The following is a 26568-nucleotide window of genomic DNA, read 5'->3' on the forward strand; positions in this document are numbered from 1 at the left end:
TGATCAAACTGTTCTCAAAGTTGCTGTAATCCTTAGAGGTGACTAATACAGCTCTGAAAAGCTAATTTAATGGCAGGAAGGGCAATGTACATCTGCCTAATAGAGTCCAGTCAATTAAGATTTCAAGCTGTAAATATCAGAGTACCTGCAACAAAACTGCACCTCAGGGAATGACCTAATAAAATACAAGGGTCATAATAAAATTGTAACCCTTAGTTCTACATTTCAAAAGATAAGAAATGTTATAAACACACCAAAGTTCATAAAAGGACAATGTGATTTGCTTCAGATATTAGTTTTTAATTTGTTCTACATTTCAATAGATCAAATCTTAAAAATAGAACTTTAATATTATAATAGAAATAGAGATTAGAACTTAGACCACAGATAGAATTTAAAAAAGTGCTTTTTAAGGCAAGGCAAGTTTATTTATATAGCGCATTTCATACACAATGGCAATTCAAAGTGCTTTACATATACATTTTAAAGAAAATACAAGATGCATTAAAAAAAGAAAAACCAATTAAGAACATGAAATAAGAATAAAAAGTAATAAAATAAATAAATAAAAAACATTCAAATGAGAAAGGGATAGTTCATCCAAAAATGAAATTTCTCTCATCATTTACTCACCCTAATACCATCCAAGAAGTGAATGACTTTATTTCTTCAGCTGAACATAAAGATTTTTAGAAGAATATTTCAGCTCTGCAAGTTCATATAATGCAAGTGAATGGTAACCAGAACTCCAAAAGCTCCAAAAAGGAGATAAAAGTTATCCATAGGACTCCAGTGGTTTAATCAATGTCTTCTGAAGCGATCCAGACCACAATATAACTCCTTTTTCACTATACATCTTGACACCTGCAGTGCAGTCTACTTTACTGCGATCAAGATTTTAAGCACAGTTACACTTTCTACAGCGACATCTAGCACTCTGCGCATGCATCAAGCACTAGGAAGTTTAATAGTAATAATTTGATCGTGCCAAGAGACTTCAATATCAAAATGTACAGGGGGAAAAAAAGAGTAACATTGTAGTCTGTTCTCACCCAAAACGAACTGGATCGCTTCAGAAGACAATGATTAAACCACTTGAGTCTTATAGATGACTTTTATGCTGACTTTATCTCCTTTATAAAGCTTTTGGTGTTCTGGTCACCATTCACTTGTATTGTAAGGACCTACAGAGCTGAGATATTTTTCTAAAAATCTTCGTTTGTGTTCAGCAGAAGAAAGAAAGTCATACACATCTGGGATGGCATGAGGGTGAATAAATGATGTGAGAATTTTCATTTTTGGGTGAACTATCCCTTTAAGTAAGCATACAGGATATGCATATTTCAAAGAACTTGATGTTAGTGCACTTTTTTCTGCCAGTTAAATTTAATTAAAAGCCATTATTTGTTAAAACGTTAGAAATACCCCTGCGAAGTCAGTTAAGTACATTTGAATGGTAAAAGTCACTGCTAACTGCGGGGCTTTTAAACATGTCGAGGGCACGACTAAATGTCGATATGTAATTGGTCAAGAGGAAAGTGCAGACACCCCCGCCGTAACCAATCATCGCTCCACCCCAACAAGCCACACTGCTTCACGATTGGACGCCTGCTTGACTCTTTAACGCATGTGAGCAGCTGGCACGCCTATTCCTTTTCACATTCGGGCAGGCCATCTGTGCAATCGGACCTCCTCGGCTTGTAACTTCTACTCTATCTGAAACGCAGGTGAGTAAAATAGACAGTTTTCATTCAGCCGCTGTAACCCTTTAAGGAAAATATTTAAATAATATCTCCACAAAGACTCGGTAAGAGCATCAACATGTCACACAAAGACACAATGATGTATGGAGATGATGAATACGTCTGAAGCTATTTTATTTTGTTAGAGGGTTTTCGTCTCTTACATTTTAATGAATTTGTATTCACCTGTTGTAAATGATGAGAATGCGATGTTGAGTGCTGCGCGAGCATGATGAAATAGACCCACTGCTTTACAGCATCACGATTAGCACACCCGCTATTGCGTCATCTTACGTTTTAGTATGTAGTTTCATTACTATGGCGTGTAATAATTATTCTTTTTTTCATGCCATGCCTACATATACTGGCTGTGCATACTGCAATGTAGAATTAATTGGAGTCAATAATTGTTATCCGTTCTCATATTACACGTTTAAGCCGCATGACTACGCTGTATTATACTTTTTCTTTTAAAGCATAAAAGAAAATATACTTTATACTCTTTAAAGTGCTCGTTTTATATATATATATATATGTGTATGTGTGTGTATTGAGAATCAGCCTGTTCTGTGAGCACATTTCTGGTTGTGAGGGCCTTTTGGGTGGTCCTCACATGGGAATGGCATATTGAATGATGTTTTTTTGAAAATGTAAAAATGCAAAAAGGTTTCTGTGAGGGTTAGGTTTAGGGGATAGAATCTATAATTTGTGCAGTATAAAAATTATTATGTCTGTGGAGGGTCCTCACAAGTATAGCAAAACCAACATGTGTATGTGTGTGTATGTATATGTGTGTGTGTGTGTGTGTGTGTATATATGTTCATTTATATTCATAAAATAATCTTTTAATTGTTTACGATTTCTTTTAGGCTAAGCTTTTTTAATTCCCTGAGAATTGCCTGTACACAAATCAGCAACATGCTGTTTAAAATAGTTTTTCATTGGAGTATAGCATATCAATGACCATTTCCCATAATGATCTTACATCAGTTACCCATATAACAATTATATACATATTTTGGAATACTTGTCTACAGAAGATTGGGCTATTTGTCCTCAAAAGATGGGATCTCAATTCACAGAGATTTCTAGAGGAACCCTTTAACAAGTCTGTAAATTTCTTGCCTGTTTTTGTGCAGTCCTATCATTATTAGGCATACATCTGTGGTTATCCAGTGCTATGTTTTGGTTGGGAACATTTTTGGGAAGCATTACACTTCTAAGAATTTGTCTCTGAGTTATTGCCAGGTTTTTATTTTTAAAGAGTTGTCTGGAAATTCACTCCACCTTACGTGTTCACTGAAGGGTGACTATGGAAAGCAGAAGTGTTGTGGTTTTAGCTGAATCTTTCTTTTTATAGTGTTTGTCATGTTGGCACAAATGTTACTTATGATGCTTTCAATTTATATTGTATCTTTTCAGCAGAAGAGGGTTTTTTTGCCAGTCAGGAAAGTTGTGTGAGTTCCATTTTCTTCTTCATGGCTATCATACTGTTTGACAGTGGTAAACATTACAAAACAAAACATTAGTCCTAGAAATTAAGCACTATGCACAATGGGTTTTTCCTCTCGGAGAAGCTCAGTCAGTCCTTATGTTTACTTTTGGCTGAACTGCTTGTTTGGTGTTGTGTTTCAGCTCATCGTTTATTGCGTAAGAGGCTCTTCCTGGCAAACCTACCAACACGTGAGGTATAAACTTGGTCATGCACAGCCGTTCGGTTCTCAAGAGAGATCCATCTCGAGCTCCTACTGGATGTGTTTTGTGCTGAAAGAAGTTTTTCATAGAGATAACATTGACCGTTTTACAGTATGTTACCCAATAGATCTCCAAATGGTGTTCTATTTGATGTGTTCATCAATGGTAATAGCTTTTTATTAGGGATCAACCTTTGCTTATCCATACTGTGGAAACAGATTGGAGTAATAGGTGCTTGTTTTACAGTCTTCGTGATTGTTGGCATTTGAGATTAGAGAAAATGATGGTTATAATCTAATAGATTAATAGTGTTATCAAGAAGTGAGTGTTTTTGTACACATTCTGAATAATACAGGGTTACTTTCTTCCTCTCTTTGTCTTTGATAAGCAGTATCTTCATAATTTGAGATCATTGTTTGACGTCTGTGCTTGTCGAAAAGATCAGTTGGGTATATGTTTATGATTTATATTACAGGGTTATTTACACCCTGCTGAAAAAAAAAGTTCTTAAATGTGCAGTATGTAAGATTCAAAAACCCTTGTTATTAATGACACCTGTGGCCATTAAGTGAACTGCAGCCAGCTACCTGTTGCTCGTGCTCACGCACACACTCCATAGGGACGCGAGCATTGGCCAAAACAATGACGTAACATACAAAGAGACTGAACGTGATTCACCGACATCATGTTGACAGATGAGGTAGCATAATTAAAATTACACAGTTATGATTGTTTTAATACAAACTTTGAGACTGTATATTATATTTGACTCTCCAGTGCTGGAACAGGGCTAAAACAAAGTGTGGATATAGGTCTGACTATGCCAGACTGTAGTTTGAAGTAATCACTTTTCTTTGCATGATACATTGACTGCATTTATACGATAGCCTATGTCGGCGTTAGCTAGCTAGCCTGATTTATCAATAGCTGTTAGCTAAATTTGGTGGATGATGACAGTAGCTGTTTATAAAATAAACTGTACATTATAAATATGTTGACACAATTCAGTATTGAAGTGATTCCATCACAACTGTCATTTTGATATATCAATGCGCTATTGTTTTATAATAATAGAATGTATATGTTTTCTGTATAACCAAGTTACGTTAAACTAATGAATGGGTCTTTTTGCATTATCTTGAACATTGTATAGTATTCATTTCATGTGTTATTGTAGTTTACCTTGCTGAATAATTACAGATTAACATTGATTATGACAGTTACTGTGCAGGCAAGATCAAGTTAGCTAAAATGACACAGATCAATCCTTATGGCACTATATTTCACATGCTTTGCAGTTATGTAATCTTACCTGTCCAATAAGAAGAATGCCAATTTTGATCCCCAAAACCGAATGAAGGTCCCTCCAGGAATCAAATGCCCTGCCGATGTTCACTCTAGTTTTCGCTCGACCACGATCATGTTCCCGCTTAGCCAGACAGGATTCAGTAGATAAATGTTTTTTTTTTTTTTTTTTTGTGTAGGAGTCGGTGTTGTGCTGGAAGCCGGACGTTTTCTGGATTCCATCTCTAAGATAGCGTTACCTAGTGTTGCAGACAGTTGAGGTAAGGCTCTCAGGAGCGTGCGTAAACGTCACATCCTTTGGATTTTCCCGGCAAAAGCGGCCCACTCCCTTCGCATGAAAATCTACAGGCTTTAATAGGCAACCTTTTTTTAAGTTGCGTTACAAGCTGTTCACACATTGGCAAAAAAAAGGCGACTATTACATGAAAATAGTTACATATTACAACTTTAAACCATCTTAATGCATTGATGTTTCGGCAAACATTATTAGCCTACATGCCTCATGTCTTTAGCGATCTGGCACGTATATCTATCACAAATGGATCAAAAAATGGATAGTGTAATAGTGCAATATTTTAAGAGCATTTTCAAGACAATTAGAAAATATTATATTCTGTTATATTTCACCAGCCTAAAATGGTTGGTGGTCAAGCTGTTTTACCAGTCTGGCCAAAATGGTGTTCAGAGGTAACTGACAAGTGCCCCAAACCCCTATAAAACTAACAAACCAGACGAGTCTGACCAGGTTGGGATACCAGCAAACCAGCTTTTGTTGGTTTAAGCTATTTTTTTGAAAGAATGAAACTGAAACTATCAAAGCTTTTAAATGAAACTTTAACAGCTACATCATTTGGTTAATGTCTTTAGGCTAGTACTGTTTCTCCACACAAAGCACACCTCTCTTGTAGAGCATTTGAGGTTGAATTTGAGCTGTATGAGCAAATACATTTTGTTTGAAAGGTATTTGAGCTATTCATCGCACTGGTACAGGTTTGGCTGTCTCTGTGGCATGTTGTGATCCGTTGATGTTACGTAAGAGCTTGGATGATATGAGTACTGTACAAAAAAAAAAAAAAAAAATTGGAGTTGAAAATCTACAGTGATACACCCACATAAATGGGGGTGGGGTGTAGGTTGCGTAGGGTCTTCTAATAATATTTATGACAGTCATTTGGGTAGTTTGAGAACTTTAAAACAGTAGGTATAAATGAAAACCTGGTTTCTGACACTTATAATTTTTTCTCTCGTAGGTAAGCCATGCCATCAGTACCATCTAGTTCAGAGACTGCTGGGAGTGGGTCCATCTGCCCACATGCTGCCAAGGTCCTCAAGCATGGGGACTCTACCAATGGAGAACCTGTGATCACAGGTGAAGGCAAGCTGAAAGGAGAAGCAATCTTGAACTTTAAGACTGGACACAAGTCGAGTACGAATGGCTCCCATATGAATGAAACGAACGGTCGCCATGTAAACAGCATGAATGATGAGCAAATGGAGAATGAATCTGAGGTCATAATGGAGAGGAAATGGATTCGCCCAGATTTGCCCAGCAGATGCACCTGGAAACTTGGTGACCCAAACACAAAATCACCCCACAACCACTTCCAACGGTAAGCTAGTGGCACCATAAAGGCCTTTACACTATTTTACACTGTACCTGGGTTTTGCAAATTTAAAGTTGCTGTTCTTGCTGGTTCTTTTGATATTTTCTCCACCCTGCTGCTACCTGTCATTTTGTAGAATAGTGCAATAGATGATGTGTGAGTATACTGTTCACCTGAAGTGTCTGTAGTAATTCACGGCAGATTGATTGCGTCAAGCAAGGATATAACCACATACTTTATAAAGGGAAATAAATTAATTTATTTGTATGAATTAAAACATGACTCATAAATGCACCACATTCAGTCCCAACTGCAATTGCTAGAAATATTGATTGGGATTATTCAGCAGTCTCTGATCTAACTCTTATTGTTAGGCAAATGTCCATCCTCAAATCTACACCTTTGTAGTATTTAATTGTTAGCTTTTCTTTTTTTTTGCATGTTTGTCTTGCTTATGTTAGTCATGTTAGTCAGAGTCTTAAACAGGAGAGATTTGCTTAGTCATGCTGTAAGGTAAACAGTGTTTTTTCAGGAAGAATGACTCTAGAAATTTGAGAGTAATAGAGAAAGACAGGTGTGGTTATCCACTGTTGGTGTAAACCAATGCCACAGTCTGCAGAGTCATAGTGATTTCAGTCATTTAATCAATTCCAGTCTACTAACTTGTGGTTGGCGATGGTTTACATTTCCCTTAATGTGTGTTTATGGTAACAAACACTCACTGAGCACTTTATTAGGAACACTATTCTGATGGTTAATGTGAACATTAATTGAAGCTCCTGACCTGTATTTGATGATTTTATGCATTGCACTATTGTCACATGATTGACTTTTTAGACAATCACATGAAAAAGTAGGTGTACAGGTGTTTCTAATAAAGTGCTCAGTGAGTATATATATATGTGTGAAACCAAAATGTTCCATTTTCTCCCAGGACAAAGAGGCCCAGTATACTTCCCAACATTCTGAGTATGATTGGAGAGACCCCACTGGTTCGCATGAACAAGATTCCCAAAGCTTTTGGCCTCAAGTGTGAGCTCTGTGAGTATCTGTTTACTATAGGTGCAGAGACAGAGTCTCTTCACACTAGTTTGAGCTCTCAAGTCAAGTAATTTATTTATACAGAAAATTTAAAGCAACAAAAGTTGGGCAAAAGTGTTGTAGAGCAGAAACAAATACACTATATAGCCAAATGTATGTGGGCACCATCTTATAATTTACTTGTTTTGCTATTTCAGCTACACCCTTTACTAACAAGTGTATAAATTCAACCATATGGTCGTACAGTCTTCTTAGACAAACATTTTAATACACCCCATTCTACTACAAGAGCTCTGTTATTCTCAAAGTGGGACTGTCACTGGATGCCATCAGTAAAATGATTTACTGAGTCTGGCGTGGAAGAAATTGACTGGCCTGCGCAAAGCCCAAACCTGAACCCCACTGAAGACCTTTGGGATAAATTGAACACTGACTGTGAACCAGACCCCATCACACAATAGCATTGCCTGAGCCCACTGATGCTCTTGTCTCTGAAGGGGAGCAAATCCCAATGGCTATGTTATTATAACATCTAGTGGAAAGCCTTCCCAGAAGAGTGGAAGCTGTTAGGGAAGACCAACTCCCTATTAATGCCCATGGTTTGGAAATTAAATGCTCAACAAACACATTTACTAGGTGTGGTGATTGTGTGTCCACATACTTAAAATAGTGTAGTTTATAAGCAAATATTTCAAAACTAATTGGAATGAATATCTAAAAAACAGGATAAAACAATACATAGAGAAACAAGATAAGTTTTAAGAAACAAGCATTTAATTATTTGTAGTGTTACTATGAGGACCTGAAAGGCAGCCATTAAAATGCATGTGTCGGCATGTGCTGCTGGTTGAGTAGCTGTGTTTATGTGAAGGAAGGGGTAGCTGTACTGAGGAATGCAGGTGTTATGTTTCATTCTTGGCTGAGGAGGACGTGGAAGGGCGAGCATTGCCAGACTGACTATACTCAGTTGCAGAATCTGGAAGGGATTTCTTAGATATTTTTTCTTTTTTCCCCAACACCTACATTTTTTTTTTCTTTGGTACAACTTAAGAAAACGGAATTCCAATGGAAATTGGAAATTCCATTTGCTATCCAATGAAAAATTAATCTCTTTCTGGGCCACTTCAGTCCACTCTCTATTCACACTGTTTTTTGCACACTATTTGTCATACTTATTTTTTTTTTTTAAATACTACAAAAGAAATAAAAAAAAATCAAATGAGTTTCTTCAAGCATGCATTGTTGCTTCTAAGCAATGGCATTTCTTGTCAAATCTCAATTGGAGATGTCTTACAGGTCACCTGACACATTGGCTGCTTCTGGTAGGTAGGCAGTATTACCTACCACTGCACAAATAGTACCCTCATTTAGCTAATGGCGGGTATTAATTTCACACCCTGTGCAAAATGAAAGATTCAGACAGGCATTTGAGAGCATAAATCATTATTTCGGAAAATTACATGCACTTTCTTAGTTACCATAATCTGGAACAGAGTTTCAAATGATTGGAGGAATTACTATTTCTGGAATATGCGTCTTACTGTTTGGGCTGTTAGTTAAAGATCTTTCATGCAAGATAATCTTCAAGGTGACAGCTGAGAAGATTGCTAAGCCCATAAGAGTTATCAGGGTCTTGACCCAAGCATACTTTGAAAAGTGCATCTGATCTTTTTAAAGGGTTTCTTTGCATATAGCCAGGTTGTTGCATTTATGTGTGTTTTGGCTTTGGTTTGGAACAAAAACATTCCATCAGGAAGGACAGGAGCTGAAAACAGCTCTGGTTTAAATGAACTCTATGCATGTTTCGACCAGCACAGTCTTGTAAAATGGCTGCAACAATTTTTTCCTTTAGTGAAAGGTGAGTGAGTTTAGCCGCATGGTCAAAAGTGTTGGGGGCCTGTAGTTAATCCCCTCTATAGGGTAACAAGCTAAGTTTAAAAGTATTATTTTGTAGAAGTCTAAGCCTTTTGATTTTAAATGCTTTAATAAGCTTTATAATTCAATACAGTTCAATACAGCTGGTGAATTCATGTGAAACAGATTACTCTTTGGCCAGTTGAGCTGAGAAGCTTTAGAATTGGAGACTTGAAAGTAGCTGACTAATAGCTTCTGAGAAGGTACATATTTGCATGCGTGTGTGTGGTTGGGATGCTTAGGGATGGGGGGAGAGGTTGTACAGTTAAATGGGGACATGTGTATGTTATGCTCAGACCATACGTTGTCATATTTTCTTTCCCTATAATAAAGGAATGTTCTAGTTTCAATAACCTGTGACATCCTGTCGACAGAAAATTAAACTGACTTTACATGCAAAAACAAAGGGAAAACAATGGAAGCCTAAAGGGCAGTTGTGCTTGAATAAACGTTAAAGTGCACAAGGTTTTAAAAGTTTAGACACAAGATTCAACATTGTACTTATCAAGGACCAGTCTAATAGAATCCCTTACTTATTTAGTCTGTGCAGTTGTAATCCAATCTTTCAACCCCTGTCATGACTTCACCAATTTCAAATGATACGATCAAGGATGCCAGAAAGGTACATGCTGTAACTATCCTCAAAGTACCATTTTTATGGAGCAAACCCCACCCACATAAATAATGTCATTAGCACATAACCAGAAGTTCATCTACTTAAAACAGTTGTCCCACTGCTAAAAAGATGATTTCAGACAATATTACAGCTCTAACACAAACACAAGGTGGTTTACAAAACATTTTTTTTGTTGACTTGTTTAAATCAATGTCTTCTGCATGTAATTTCAGTGGCTAAATGCGAGTTTTTCAATGCTGGCGGCAGCATAAAAGACCGAATCAGTCTGCGCATGGTAGAGGATGCTGAGAGAGATGGTATGCTTAAACCTGGAGACACCATCATTGAGCCTACATCAGGAAACACAGGTGTGTATGTGTGTGCTGCCATTTGGGCTTTCTTGTGGTGTTTATTCTCATTGTGTAATTTTATTATTAATCTTTTTAAGCAACTACTGTCTATATTCAACTGTGCCCTGCTGAAACGCTGCCTCTACTCCATTTTAATTGTGTAGTTCAGACACTGGAATACTATAGTACCAGTTAAACCAGTCAAAGAATAACAAAAATGTAGTTTGCACAGTGTTATTCAATATATCTAACATTTACTAATTATACAGTATGTAGCATATATTATTTTGATTTCAGACAGTGGTAAAAACTGACTTGCCATCATGTGTCGGTGTGTGTGTGTGTGTGTGTGTGTGGTCAGGTATTGGTCTTGCCCTGGCAGCTGCCGTCAAAGGTTATCGCTGCATCATTGTCATGCCTGAGAAGATGAGTATGGAAAAGGTGAGATTGTTATGAAGATCAAAACTGTGTGGGTGTAATGATATAATGTCCAAGTAATAATTTGTGTTTATGTGACTGTTTTATCTGTTTGTGGGCATCTGTTTTTGTGCGTCCTTACCCGGGGTTTGTGCCATTCAGAATTGAGAATGCCTTTTAAATTCCAATTCATTTCCTAAATTTGAATTGAAGTAGCAAACAGGATGCAGTGTTAGACTATGAATTAACTGTTGTGTAAAAGCTTTGAATTCCAATTCACTAAATTCCACATCTTGTCATTCCAATTGAAATTCCAATTCAACATCCTGTTGGGCATGGTCAATGCAATTAAAATTCCTTTCATGCTCTCAGGTGGACGTGCTCCGAGCTCTTGGTGCCGAGATTGTTCGAACCCCTACCTCGGCCCGCTTTGATTCTCCTGAGTCTCATGTGGGTGTGGCTTGGCGTTTGAAGAATGAGATTCCTAATGCTCACATTCTGGACCAGTACCGTAATCCTAGCAACCCTCTGGCTCACTTTGACACCACTGCAGAAGAGATTCTGGAGCAGTGTGATGGTAACTACAATATATGTACTGGCGCAAAGTTGTGCCTTTTAGTGCTTTGTCAAAAATATACACCGTATCCTTGAGTTATTTGGATCGGTTGCTTCTGCTCTTGTTATACATTGTAGGTAGACACCAAGTGTTGTGTCTGCCCTCTTTAGGTAAAATAGACATGCTGGTGGCTGGAGCCGGCACTGGTGGCACCATCACTGGCATCGCCCGCAAGCTAAAAGAGAAATGCCCTAATATCAAGGTGAGCCTCAGATCTATTTACAAATTCCGAATATCACTTAATGAACAAAGGGGCATTGACGGTGCAAGGAAACTGTTTACGTGATGTTTGAAATCATTGGGTCTTCTCTTGTTTTGACACTTTAATATTTAAACAGTCAGGCACACAACACTTGCACACATTGAATAAGCAGGTAAGAATGCTGGTAAAGTTGCTTGCATGCAAAGTGAAGTAGGGGTAATGTGCAAAAATCTACCAGTGTTGATCAGTTATTGCTTACATTTAATGACTTTCTATGCTTATGACCAATTAAAGAACACCGTTTAAGGCATTCACATGACCTTACACATTGTCGGCTTGTTAAGCATGATCGCTGTCAGATCGTGCATTTAAATACAATCAGTGATGTACAAAAAATGCAATTCATACAGACAATGATTTAAAAATGCATCTTCTATGACAAAGTTTCATTATATAAAATAAATCATATTAAAAAGACTAAGAAAAAAAATATTATTAATTTTTTCCTGTCTGTCATTCAAAAGTGTTGTGTAACCCACATGCAGAAAGCCATTATGTGTTTATGTGACCAAAAAATCCACAAAAAAGGATCAGATATTTTGACTCTTTTGACTAAAGGAATAAAACCCATGAAAAATATTTGGGAAAAAAAAAATAAATAAATGATTTTATTTCTTTTTTTTATCCTGGGAAAAAATATGTTTGAAAACTTAATGGTTGAGATGTTACACTATGTATTCAAAGTGTAAGTAAAATATTTTATTACTTATTATTTTGTTAAAACACTTGATATTTACAGTAATTAAATCGTTGAAAATGGTATAAACTAGAGCTGTCAAAATTAACATGTTAATGTATGCTACGTAATTAAAGTTTAATGCGTAAATTTTTCTTAATCGTGATTAATGCATTTACCATTAAAACAGCATAAACACTTTTTGTAAGGGCAGATCCTTTGCGATGTGTCCGCACGGAGTCATTACACTGACACGTGCAACACAAACACACAGCAGTGATTCAGTGTCCGTGATAAACTGATGGGGAAAGGAGCTTGTAATGCTATTTGTTGTACAAAACAAGCCTAGATGGAACTTGTGAGAGAAAGCAAGTATTTTTCAGCTTAGTAAGGTGCATTTTAAGTATCACAGAAGTACATCAAGTCTTAACTATCACAGAATGAGAGGATTTTGTCTGCAAGCGCTTTCATGGTGAGTTCAAAGTGGCGGCCTGACGCGAATCATTCATGATTACTGTAGCAAAGCAGATAGCTACAGTCTACCGGCTGATTAACATTGTGGAGGATGAGAGTTTAAGAGATTTAATGCCCATTGCAATAAAAATGAAATTTATGTGGGTGCTAGTTCTTTCAATAAGTCAAACTCCCATTTAGACTTTGAAAAAGGTTTAATGTTACTTGAATTGGTGCTATTTTAGTGCATTTCTATCTTTTATATTGTGAAAGGCTTTGTTTGGAAAATGTTAATAAAGCATTATATTGTTACATATTGTTTTTTTCTTATGATGGAAATAGTGCATTTTGACAGGAAAATAAGTATAAATAGAGGGTCAAATTTCAGCACTTTCAAAATTTTTATCGACTGACGGCACCAGTATAAACGTAAATGGTATGAAACATTTAATACAGAATTACATTAAGAACTTTGCACGTCTGTTTTAAACTAGAATTGTAAAAGATTTCTCCTTTCCATCATCTCTTTTGTCATTGATCAACCCATGAACAGCTTAGAGTAAAGCTGTGTTGTTCAGTAGCAGGACTTCCAAGCCTGTGGATCATCCACATTAATTTGCCCTTGAATGAAATAACCCGCATTTCGTAGACAACAACAGGAATTTCCCTCTAGTGACTAGGTTTATCTGCATACAAGGCATACTTTATCTTGGATAATAATGAGAAGAATTTCACTTGCTTTGCCAAAACCAAAAAATGTGTAATAAGTGTGTGTGTCATTGTGCCCTAGATTGTTGGAGTGGACCCTGAGGGCTCTATTCTTGCTGAGCCGGAGGAGCTTAATAAGACTGATAAAACTCAGTATGAGGTGGAGGGCATCGGTTATGACTTCATCCCCACTGTCCTGGACCGATCTGTGAGTGTGTATTTACACAACAAATGTTTGACTGTTTGGTGTTTACTGATGGCAACTGACCCTTCACTTAAGCACCACCTTAAAACTAGAGCCCGACCAATATGGGATTTTTGAGACCGATACTGATTTTAGAGGGGGAAAATTCACTAATTCATTAATTTTTGAGCTGGAATGAAAACAGACCTTTTCTATGTGGATTGTTCACCGATATGACTATGCAAAGGTACTCAGAAGGCTGTTTCTTAAACAAATATTTTTTGTTTAAAATGTAAACAGATGTGATAAACATGAGTGACGTGGTTGTCAGGGACAGGGTTAATGTTATATTAGTTATATTGAAAAGGGAAAACGATGGGGTCATTGTTTAACTTTCCAGTATGTATTTCACAAACTAGTTAGCAACTTACCATGAAGACACTGCTTAACACGGCACCACTTAAATTCACCCTGTCTGCAGAGCCACGACAGCTCAGCTCTGTAAACAATGGAGTTGGAGTGCGCTCTGCTGGACAAACTACGTAATGACACCAATTCTAAGGCATTGTTTTCTGCATTATATGTTCTGAAAAAAAGTTTTCATATCTGCGCATATCGGTAAACATATACGCCGATACCGATATATCGGTGAAAGGCTAATATCGGCCAACTGATATATCAGTCAGGTACTACTTAAATCATTACTGATCAATCCTACATTAGCAAATGTAGCTATCCGCTATGTTATTAGACAAGCTTGTGTTCTTCTAATTGACTCTGATTCTGATTTGCAGTCTCCAGAATCATGTTGCGGTTTAATTTAACAATTACCTTGATTAGCGGCTTATGAAAGATTCTTTGCAATGTAAAACTTTATTTTAGCCCATTTAAGAATAATATCCATAAAATGTTCCACTTTACAAGCACATTTAACTGAAATCACAAGGTTTACTGCAATCTCTCATTCATTCTAATGGGTTGTTCCATACTGCTTGTCTGAATGAGCAGCAGTAACCAAGGGTGGTGGAACTTCAGGAAAGTGTCAATTACATATGATGAGCTACAATTATATTGTATGATCTTTTGCTTTGTCTCAGGTGGTCGATAGTTGGTACAAGTCTAATGACGATGAGTCTTTTGCCATGTCTCGAATGCTCATCAGAGATGAGGGGCTTCTCTGTGGTATGTGAATTGTAGTTACATTTACATGTAGTCTCTTACATTTAATGTGTGTGAAATGTTAAGTGTGTAGCTAAGATCTGTTCTTGTTCGCTATGTAGGTGGCAGTTCAGGCACAGCCATGTCTGCAGCAGTGCACGTAGCTAAAGAGCTTAAGGAAGGCCAGCGCTGTGTAGTGATCCTGCCCGACTCCATCCGCAATTACATGTACGGTTCAGTGTTCCCAGCGTTCTAATGTGCTTAGCTGTGCCGTGAATGTATGTTTTGTGTTGCCTGGTAGATTAAGCAACCACAATGCTACTGTGTTTTAGACGTCAACCTAGACAGCCGGTATGAAAGGAATTTTATACTACTATAGTACAACCATTTTGAATACAATATGTCCACTGAGCACCAGGGTTAATGAAAACTTGGGGCACTAAAAGTGACAAATACAGCTGAAACGGTGAGGTTAAGAAATGTGGTTTGTTATTTGTAACTTCTGATGCATTTCTGATGCAATGGATAGGTCACCCAAAAATGAATATTCTATCAGCATGTATTTATTTCTGAGATAACACAAAGTCTCTTGCATAAAGCTTCAAACATTCCTTGCCCCCTCCCGCCAGGTCTAAATTTCTTAGTGACAAGTGGATGTGTGAAAAGGGTTTCCTGAGAGAGGAGGATCTTGTTGTCAACAAGCCATGGTGAGCATGTACACACATGCACATAGACATATTCTCTTTGGAAGCACCTTCCTATTTATGATTTCCTCTATAGATACAGTCTGAGTCTGTTATTATCACACTAGGCTGCAGTACTGTTATAGTTAAGCTTCTAAATGTAGTGGCAGGATACCAGGCTCTTAAATTAATATGTATGTGTCTCTTCTTTCCATGGACTCTCTTCTCTCTGTAGGTGGTGGAACTTGACTCTGCAGGAACTTCGGCTCTCCGCCCCTCTCACTGTGCTTCCCTCTGTGTCCATTAAGAAGACCATTCAGATTCTGAAAGAGAAAGCTTTTGACCAAGCACCTGTGGTGGATGAGGCTGGGTAAGTTATTCATCCAGAAACCGGTTAATCAAGAACTTATTAAGCCTCTTAATATTTTAGTCATCTGGCCATGAGGAGATCACACATGCATACTAATAAATTAATGGAATGTCACAGTGTGTATTTATTGCCACATAAGGATGTTTTGACAGAAATATGAATGCAATGCATGGGATCAAGGGTTAATGTGCCAAGTTCTTAGAAATGTAATCTTTGTAGTACATGTTGTTTTCATACATTTTTGGAAAACATTTATACAATTTCACCATACATTTTGATTTAATGACTTAAAAATTACTAAATGCTTTTACACCTTAAGGTAGAGTATATTTCTGAATCATGATTATCAAGATGTTTTCTTGATTTTACCATTTTACATTTGAAAGATTTTCAGCCTTTTAAAGTGACTCTTTATTACAATCTCTTTTTTGACAAAAAAATAAATAATTGTATTCAGAAATTTAAGACATGTTCATCATAGAAGAGTTGAATTATATGGTGTCCGAGGGGTGCACATCACAACCAAATTAGCAAAGCAAATAAAAGCTGAAAACATGACGGAAATAAGCCACAACACAACAAAATTAATAAAATACAACACAAAAAAAAAAAAAAAATGTTATAGAAACACTGTACTTATTTGTCCTGTACTTAAATGCCCTGGCCAATATCTGGTTGGGTTTCTACAGAACACTTGATGCACATAACTTCATCAACATTTGCTCGAATCCGTACCGCGCAATGATGCAAAAATCACGTCACAGAACCTGCAGCTATTCTTGCTTACCAGCAGCTCTTAAAAGGTGTCCTGGACCTGTGAAAATGGGCTGTATGCTGGCTGTAGCCCCTGCTTGGATACTAAAGTGCTCGGGGGGGGGGGACATTTTGGTTAACTCTCTCCTTTGTGTTGACTGGGGAACTCTTGTAGTGACTTGCAGTGGGACGAGCACCTCTTTGTATGCTCCGAGCAGCTCATGATCTCTCATGCATTGAGTCAGACTGCCTCATGACTTCAAATACAGTGCTTAAAAAATATTTATTTTCTGTTAATTACGCTGTGCTGTGTAATTTAGTTGTGTTATAGCTTATTTGTATTGTGGCTTATTTCCATTGTGTTATAGTTTTTCTGTTGTTGTTTTTGTTGTTTTTTTATTTGCTAATTTGGTTGTGTTGTGCACTTCTTGGCCACTGTAGAATAAGCCATTGTCTGTATAAAGTGCTCTCTAGCGATATCTGTGGTTGAAACTTAAAATTGCAAGCAACTTGCGGAAGAACACTTTACATGAGTTGTTTCGGCTCTGCTCTTCTGCACAGATGAATCTCATTTGAGGTCACCTGGACATGACCTGTGATCATGACTCAAAGATATTTAGGCTCATAATGTGCTATTTTCATGTTAATATGTTTTTCGATAAACATTTTAAAACGAAATATTTCTTGCTTTGAGGAAGATAAACAACACTCTTATTTACATATTTTGAATGAATGAATTTTACCCTTGGCGCTATTCTGACACTGCACTCAAAGCGCATTTATATAGAGAACAGGGGACTCTCCTATTCAAGTGTTTTATCTACTATTAATATTTGTATTGTACTACACTTTTTAAGAAGTGGAATTGTTGAGCTGATACGAGTTCAATGGAAGATTTCAATTTTATATTATATTGTACAGCCTCAGTCGATAATGGAAGTAAACCATAATACTACAATAGTATGTATACGCGCTGCACACAATAACACCAAAACTAAAAACATATAACAAGGATTCAATAATGATGGGGATATACATTATTAAACATGAAAATAATATGCAGAAATTTGCAATATAACAGTTACAATAATACATTTCCTTAATCATTTCCTTAGCTAAAAGTTATAATAGAGAGATGGTTACGCGCTAAACAAATTACTATTACTGTGCTATGACATCGGTACATGATAAACAACAAGAGATAATACATTTCATGTAGAACTTCCTTGTAGTCACTTGTAGCTTGTGGAGACCAGGGCGTGGCTAAGCGTTTGTCTGGGGAAAGAGGAAACGGTAAGGGTTGTCACCTGAGATGAATTGCTGGCAATTGCTGTTTCTTTGTTCACAGTGAGAGATGGGGAAATAAAAGGGGCCAGACCTCAGAGTGAGGGAGAGAGAGCCCCAGCTGACAAGCTTCGTGTGTGTTGGCGCTGCCATTCCCGTTTGAGTGCTTATATATAAAGCTTCACCGTTACGCAGAAAAGCGAATGTGTTTGTGTGTGTAAATAAATTTACCTTTGAGTTGGATTCGCCGTCTCCCTCGTCCTCATTCCTTGAATCTGTTACATGGCTAAAGTGGCTTTTAAACAGACAATCTGCTAAAAGGACAATGAAATGTGATAACTTAAATGAGAAAACCACGACACACAAACACTTAGGGAACCTCAAAACTACAGCCAAGTTAAAAAAAATACCCTGGAGTCAATAATACACTGCCTGGCCAAAAAAAAAAGTCGCTGTTTGGAATTAAATAAGCAGATACTTAAGAGCCTATGATTGGATCATTATTGCAGTGATTAATATGTTTCAGCTGGCAACAATTATTTTAACCCTAACTGATGCAGTGTGTAGCTTCTCATTTCTTAAACAACCATGTCGGAAGACGTATCCCGTGGTCATGGAAAAGATGTTACTGTGTTTCAGAAGGGGCAAATTATTGGCCTGCATTTAGCAAAGAAAACAACTAAGGAGATTGCTGAAATCACTGGAATTGGGTTAAGAACTGTCCAACGCATTATTAAAACCTGGAAGGATAGTAGCGAACCGACAGCTTTGCGGAAGGAATGTGGTTGGAAGAAAAATCTTGAATGATCGTGATCGGAGATCACTAAAACGCTTCGACAGTAGAACTCATGGCTATGTTTTAATAGTGAACGTAAGAGCATTTCCACACACGCAATGTGATGAGAACTTACAGGATTGGGACTAAACAGCTGTGTGACCACAAGAAAGCCACTTGTTAGTGATGCTAATTTGAAAAAAATGACTTCAATTTGCTAGGGAGCATAAAGATTGGACTGTGGAGCAATAGAAAAAAGTAATGTGGTCTGATAAGTCCAGATTGACCCTATTCCAAAGCAATGGGCACATCAGGGTAAGAAGGGAAGCGCATGAAGCGATACACCAGTCATACATAGTGCCCACTGTACAAGCCTCTGGAGACAGAGTTATGATCTGAGGTTGCTTCAGTTGGTCAGGTCTACTCTCAGCAATGTTATGCGGCAACAAAATGAAGTCAGCTGACTATCTGAATATACTGAATGACCAGGTTATCCCATCAATTAATTTTTTCTTCCCTAACGGCACGGGCATATTCCAGGATGACAGAGTGAAAGAGTGGTTCAGGGAGCATGAGGAATCATTTTCACACATGAACTGGCCACCACAGAGTTCTGACCTTAACCCCATTGAAAGTCTTTGGGATGTGCTGGAGAAGACTTTACAGAATGGTTTGACTCCCTCATCATCAATACAAGATCTCGGCCAAAAATTAATGCAGCTCTGGACAGAAATAAATGTTGTGATGTTGCATAAGGTTGTGGAAACAATGCCAAAACCATCCCGACAGCTCAAAACATAAATAATTTTTGTATTATTCCTCTTTTGTAAGTCGCTTTGGATGAAAGCATCTGCTAAATTAATAAATATAAATGTTAATGTTTTGTCTCTGTAGGCAGATTCTGGGTATGGTTACGTTGGGGAACATGCTCTCTTCTGTTCTGGCTGGGAAAGTCAGGCCATCTGATCCTATAAGCAAAGTTCTGTACAAACAGTTTAAACAGGTGGGCACACACACATAACTTACTGTCATACTGTAGACGAAACAGGAGCATGAAAAATGTATTCACACAACATGTTAAGGAAAGCCTTATCAGTGTTTTTTCTTTTCTTTTGGTCTGGCTGTAAATGACTGTTGGATCTGAAATGCACTTTCTAGAATATTCTTCTGCTGTTTTGGCCACTTAGTCTTGGAAAAGCTAATAATGCCGAAGAGTGTTTTGTATTATGTGTTTACATCATTAATGAATGCTTTGTAGTAACCAGTACTGACAGAGATGATCAAATCCCTCAATAGTCCAATTTTGTATTTTTTATTTATTTTTTTCTCTCTTAGGTGCGTCTAACAGATAACATGGGCAAACTATCTCGTATCCTTGAGACGGACCATTTCGCCCTTGTTGTGCATGAACAGATTCAGTGTAAGTAATAAAGTGCCTCAAATCTGTTCCGCATCTTCCCTCTTACTAATCTGCTTATGTCCTTTTTTTACAGTTCTTTTTTCCCCAATTAATAGGCCTCATAATTTTATTTGTAATTTTCAGTCTTAACTTGGTCCTACTTGTTAATCATGCTGCTCCTAACTAGTCCTGCTAGTTATCTCTGAGCGTATAAAATCAAGCTGTTTACAAGATGTTGTGCTGTTGCGTAAAGTAAATAGCACATAGCATCCTAATAAACAGGTTAAAAAAAAATGTGAGTCTTTCTACACAAACAGCAGCACTATTCTGGAGCAAGAGTCTTATTAATGGATCTTATTCTAAGATCGAACAGAGTCCTGACATAGAACACTTGTTTTCCTGGATTCCAGATAATTATGCCCTCTTTTTGGCCAAAGGTCGCTCGTGGTGTTCTTGTTCAAGGACATTTATACCGACCGTGGTATACTCCGCCAAGTGTTAGTATCGCACCATACTGAACTTTGCTTTTTCTAACCAAGCTTAGCAAACATTACATAATGATCAAAGCCCTACAGTCTTTACTCTGCTATTGCCTTATGTTTTGTTGCTAGCTCCTGCACATTTTAGGCTTTTAAAATAATGCTTGCATAACTTTCCCAAGCCTGTAAATCTTCAGTTAGGATATTAGTTTTTTGTTTGTTTGTTTTTTCTTTAGCAAAACACCTTGCTTTTCTGAGTATTTATATAAATAGCCAATTACTTAAATGGATTGTTTACCCAACAATGAAAATGTTATATATACACACACACACAGTACTGTGCAAAATATATATATATATATATAGGAAAGAGCTTTGTGAAGTTTCTTCAAAATTATTTTCTTTTGTGTTCCATGGGAAGAAATTTTATATTTTATATATATATATATATATATATATATATATATATATATATATATATATATATATATATATATATATATCTTCCCATGGAACACAAAAGAAAATAATTTTGAAGAAACTTCACAAAGCTCTTTCCTTATGACACTTTGTAGTGACCACATCTGTCAAGCTTCAACAAGTACAAAAACACTATGAAAGCACCATAAATGTTGTCTATAAGACTCCAACTTTTCTGAAGTGATATGATAGCTTTTTATGAGGAACAGATCGAAATTGTTATTCACTGAAAATCTTGCCCTCACATCACATATGAAAGCTGTATTTGATTTGAAAACTCCCTATAAAAAAATACCAAGCAGATAAAGTTCAGTAGAATGTTGGCCATGTTGTCATTGCAGTGTCTGGTGACAGCAGTTTGAATTGCAGTTTCTGTGTTACAGACATGAGTGATGGATCCCCCAAGATGAGGCAGATGGTTTTTGGGGTTGTGACAGCCATTGACCTGCTTAACTACGTGGCTACACGTGAGAGGAGAGAACGCTCGCTGTCCGAGTGCTCTCTGTCAGAAGAATGACCAAAAATGTGAGAACAGAATGGCGGAGTGTTGCTTTGTTTTCATTTGTAGTTTATTATTCTGAAAGCATTATGCTTAATTTTAAATAAGAATCATGCTTTTATATGTAAGAGCCAATCAACAGTTTTACAGGTCATCTGACAGATTGTGTACTCATTTGTACTTATCTTTTCTAGATCTCATTCTTCTTTGGTCTTCTTTTAATTCTTAAAACGCCATAATGAAGTGATCTCACAAGAAATGGATATATTTAAAGTACAATGTATTTCATTCCTTAAAAAGAGTGAATGCAGTATAGTTCGGGGTGTAGTTAGCTGAAGTATTTGTAATGGGGCTATATTCAGGCTCTGTTTAATCTATCTGTATCGCCACCTAGTGACTGCAGTAGTTTACAATGGACAGTGGATTAATTTTACTATTCATGCTCTGCTTAGAACACTCTTAAATATCTACAGTGTATAGGGAGTTTGCAGTCATGATTAACCCAGGCAAGGTGACTTGGTATTGTTTCTTGTATTGAAACAAGATTTCAAAGATGAGATGCTGAGTGTAAATAAATAATAGGGTGGTTTGGACTTGGCAGTATAGAGCGTTAAACAGACCACATTGTGTTGAGCAATATTTGATTTTTTTTTTTTTTTGTTATCATTCTGATCCCTTGTATTAAAAAAAACAAAAAACAAAAAAAAAACATTTGGTTAAAGAGTCAAGAAAATGTATTGTGTGTTTTTATAGGAATATATGTGAACAGAATGAATGTAAGTGAGAGTACATTAGGTACCTCATGTTTACAGTTTCAGTGCATGCTGCTGGAGGTGTCTCGCTCAGAATGTCTATGTCTCTTCTGTCATGTTTTGGATTGTTAATTTAGCTTTTTCTTAAATCTGATTACTGTAATAAGTACTGTCTACAAATAAAGGCTATATTTCTTGAAGGAGAGGTGATTGTGATTCTGATCTTTGCCACAAGAGTTCGGCAGTGAGACACTTTGTTATTATTTTGAGTCGAGAGAATTCCTGTTAGTTCCACTTTTTGCCTAGTTGTACAGTGGGGCTGTTGGGTAAGCCCACTACAAATGATTAACTGCTATAAATATAATCCGATCACTTTACGGATTACTTATTAAAAAGTAATCACATTAGTTACTTTCTTTTTTAAAATATTTGTAACCATAGTAATGCCCTTAAAATTAATTACTTTCATTGAAAGTCAGTAAATGTAATCTGATTACAGTACTGAAGCACTTATTTGCTTATAAGTAATTAGATTACAGTAACAGAATTTATTTGCAACTTTGTTTTACTTTAGTGACAGCAAGTTTATGCAAAACGTGACCATCCATGTTATCCAGCATGATTGTAGTGTTCTAAAGAGCATATTGTGATGTTACTGAATGCTTATTACATATACATAACATATACACTTGACTAGTGACTTAGATATAGTGCAGAATCCTACATTATTTCTTCACTTTATGTCATAAAGTATAAAGTATATTTTTCAAAATACTAAAACTTTCCTTGTATTGGTTCAAATGGAGAGATTTTTGTTTTTATTTGATCTCAGACTTTTGCACCCAACTGTATGGGTCATTTCTCAATATTTGTCTTGTCTGCTCAGTGCAGTCATGGTTGCCAAAAGTCATCAGTGTAGTTTTAAAGACAATCATACTAAATAAAATGAATGTTTCCAGACTTAATCTTCATTACACTGTTAAAACCTTTATTTAGTACAGTAGAATAAAACGTATCCATAGTTCAGTTTCTATTCCAATGGCAGAAGAACAGTGTTCAGCAAGGTATTACTTAAACTTTTTTTTTTTTTTTTATAATATTATTCCAGCAGCCATCACTCCAACACCTTATCCTTGAGTAATCATATTAAATTGCTAATTACTAGAAAATCACTTGCCATTATATCAAACACAGCTGAAAGCTATTTGGTTTGTAAAATGAAGCTTAACATTGTCTTTGTGTTTGTTTTTGAGTTGCCACAGTATGCAATAGACTGGCATGTCTTAATGTCAATATTAGGACAAAAATGGCAAAAAAGAAACAGCTTTCTCTAGAAACTCATCAGTCAATCACTGTTTTGAGGAATGAAAGCTATACAATGCTTGAAATTGCCAAAAAATGCAAGATTTCATACAAAGTGTACACTACATTCTTCAAAGACAAAGGACAACTGGCTCTAACAATGACAGAAAGAGATGTGGAAGGCCAGATGTACAACTAAACAAGAGGATAAGTACATCAGACTATCTAGTTTGAGAAATAGATGCCTCACATGTCCTCAGCTGACAGCTTCATTGAATTCTACCCGCTCAACATCAGTTTCATGTACAACAGTAAAGAGAAGACTCAGGGGTGCAGGCCTTATGGGATTTTTTTATTTTATTTATTTTATTTATTTATTTATTTTTTTTTTTACTTATCCTTCATCTGAAATCCTAAAATTATCAAACCTGCACATTTTCTTTTATCTTTGTACCTTTAAATACCTTAAATTACCATCTTATAAAAATTAACAGTAAATTAATTTGGTATCAAGAACTGACCATGAAGATTATTTTTTACAACATTTATTAATCAGTTATTAATGTTAATTTATTAAAAATATATTATTGTTCATTGTTAGTTCATGTTTCACAGTGCATTTTGTGTTTACACACAACTTTTAATGTTAAAATGGAGTATTAGGATTATACGTTGAATTTAACATTAACCAAGATTAATATCTGTTTTAAAAGTTGTATTATTCATTGTTAATTCATGTTAACTAATGTTAACAAACACAACCTTATTGTAAGTATTACTCTTATAGATTGTAATAAAATGCATGTTTCCAGAGTCCACAGTTATATTATGTCAAATAAAGTTCTCTCTATTACACATGTTAAACAGGTTTATTTATTACAGTCAGCTCACAACTGTACTTTACAGCCTTAGTATTCATCTGAACACTTTTAACTTAAAGATGAATTATCTAACTTTTTCTGTTAAAAGATGTGGTGGTGGGGGCGTGGTTAAGCACCGGTTTGTTAGTGGAGAGCGAGATCAAGAGATGAGAACGGTAAGGATCATCACCTGGCCGTTTTCTCATGGGACATTGGGAGGCCCCACTCCAGTGGCTCCATTGCATGAAAGATACCAGTGCGTGGATCACCCATCGGTATCTGGTTCTTCAGCCTTTTAAGTTCTAAGTGGTCCACAGACCGGGGGCGAAGATGGCTTTTGCAGACTTTCTCTCCAGAAATGGGGGGGGGGGGAGTACTAAGCAGGCCAGATGGCTCCCCGGCCTGAGTAGGACGATGAGGGTATGTGGTGGTGGGGCCGTGGTTAAGTGACGGTTTGTGAATGGAGAGCGAGATCAGGAGATGAGAACGGTAAGGATCATCACCTGGCAATGATTGTCTCTAACAGCTGTTTGTCACTGCAGTGAGAGTGGAGACAGGCTATAAGAGCGATCCAGTACTCCAGTCACTGGAGAGAGTTACGAGACACGAGCTGGAGAAAGACTGTGTGAATTTATGTCCACTGAAAAGCATATTTTCTGAGTGTGATCGCTTAAATATTGAGTTTCAAAGAAATAAAACATACTGTTTGAGTTGGATTCCCTGTCTTCCGCTTTCTCCTTTTCCCTATCTGTGAACATTGTTACAAAATACTTTCTCCTATTTCAGCATAATATGCAGATACAATTATAAGTAAACCATTCATAGGTTAATTTTCTTGAAAATTGTAAGCACTGTGTCTCTGTAGCGTCTCAACCAATGGCGTGACTTTGGGGCAGGACTATCTCTTTGTTTGACTAAGGGCAGAAAGGGGGCATATACAGAAAACTGTTTTGAAAACAATGTTTATTTTTGCAATTCCGTTTGGTGGCGCTAGTGGCACAGAAATTACACACTTCAGCTTTAAATTACCTCAAATTGAACTCTTTATCTTAACAGATGGCTTTTTAATTATTGACATCTTGTGGTAAATGACATTAACATTTGTGTTCAGAGCTGTCCTTTGTAGGCTACAGCATGACCTTAATAAATTGGCTACTGTCTATGCAAAGGTAAATTATTTACCTGTTTTTTATTTATTTGATTTCTAGTTGAGTGTCTATGAAGATTATTATTTGCACTTCTGGGTAAGTTTGTTCCTTCTTACTTATTAGGTCTCTGCATTAATTCCAGGCACTTAATGACCAAAGTCCCCCTTGTCCCATGTGCGCATTATCCAGGGTCAGAGAGAGCGTGTGCGTGCTAGTTTGACATGAGAGGAAGCAAGCCAGAGGGACTGACTTGGAGATGTAAAGAAAATGTGCTCTGCATTGATTAAAAACATGAAGTCATAAGAAAGAGGCCAGCTTGTGATGTCGTGCAGGCTTGCATGAGTGCACATCAAGGTTGTTTTGGAAACTTTTCATCTTCTAGTCGGGTCTCCATCCCATCTCCTCTGACCATCAATAACGTCATTAGTTGTTTCTTTGAAGCATCCTGGCACTGTGCCTCTGTATGTTATGGGAAATCCGGCTTTGCTGTCGTACAGGAACCCTCCCCACTCAATCAACATTACAGCGTGAACAAACATCACTATGGCTGATCTTGAATTAAATTGAATTAAATTTTCTGATGAACAGATACCATATAAAATTTAACAGCTCAAATGAAAGCAGCGTGCTTCTGTTATTTATTATTATTATTTCAGTGTGACACTATTCTAACATGATTTTTTGCCTGTCTTTCTTCACTGTCACTTTAGTCCACTCTGTTGATGTCTCATAGCTTTATGTATTTAATATCTGGATTTGTTTTGCCAGTTTGAACACGATTTGTTGTGAACTTGTTTTAAACTCAATTTTACAAGCTACAACCTTGTTTTCATATTTTCATCTCTTATTTAAAATGGTTGTATTTCCTAATATTCCTTTTTTATAGCTTCATGCTGATTTGACTGTGATAGCTGGTTCAGATCTGTGTTTCCACGGTGAGGAGTTATTGCTGCAGGCGAATTGGATTAGTTTCGGTAATGCTGTCATTGTCCCTGATAGCATTGTTTTGTTAACATGCTAGTTAACAAAAACTAGCATGTACA

At 36.7% G+C, this 26568-nt stretch overlaps 1 protein-coding gene across 4 annotated transcripts; it reads left to right on the forward strand.

The window, feature by feature from the left end:
• The first annotated feature begins 1618 nt into the window (after positions 1-1618).
• LOC127447077 (cystathionine beta-synthase-like protein) lies at positions 1619-22418 on the forward strand. 4 transcript variants are annotated; one of them, XM_051708593.1, is made up of 18 exons: positions 1661-1727; positions 3165-3199; positions 3378-3430; positions 4922-5002; positions 5993-6352; positions 7281-7387; positions 10151-10285; positions 10629-10708; positions 11057-11261; positions 11411-11502; positions 13482-13607; positions 14681-14765; positions 14864-14969; positions 15371-15448; positions 15660-15794; positions 19501-19609; positions 19942-20026; positions 21348-22418. In XM_051708593.1, the coding sequence occupies exons 5-18, from the start codon at positions 6000-6002 to the stop codon at positions 21479-21481; spliced, it is 1830 nt and encodes a 609-aa protein (XP_051564553.1). In that variant the 5' UTR covers positions 1661-1727; positions 3165-3199; positions 3378-3430; positions 4922-5002; positions 5993-5999; the 3' UTR covers positions 21482-22418. The 4 variants fall into 4 exon arrangements, with proteins under 4 accessions (XP_051564552.1, XP_051564551.1, XP_051564553.1 ...); XM_051708594.1 differs by lacking the exon at positions 4922-5002 and having other exon boundaries at positions 1663-1727; XM_051708591.1 differs by lacking the exons at positions 3165-3199; positions 3378-3430 and having other exon boundaries at positions 1646-1727.
• The last annotated feature ends 4150 nt before the right edge of the window (positions 22419-26568 follow it).

Source organism: Myxocyprinus asiaticus, chromosome 10 (genome assembly GCF_019703515.2).
Source record: "Myxocyprinus asiaticus isolate MX2 ecotype Aquarium Trade chromosome 10, UBuf_Myxa_2, whole genome shotgun sequence".
NCBI lineage: Eukaryota > Metazoa > Chordata > Actinopteri > Cypriniformes > Catostomidae > Myxocyprinus > Myxocyprinus asiaticus.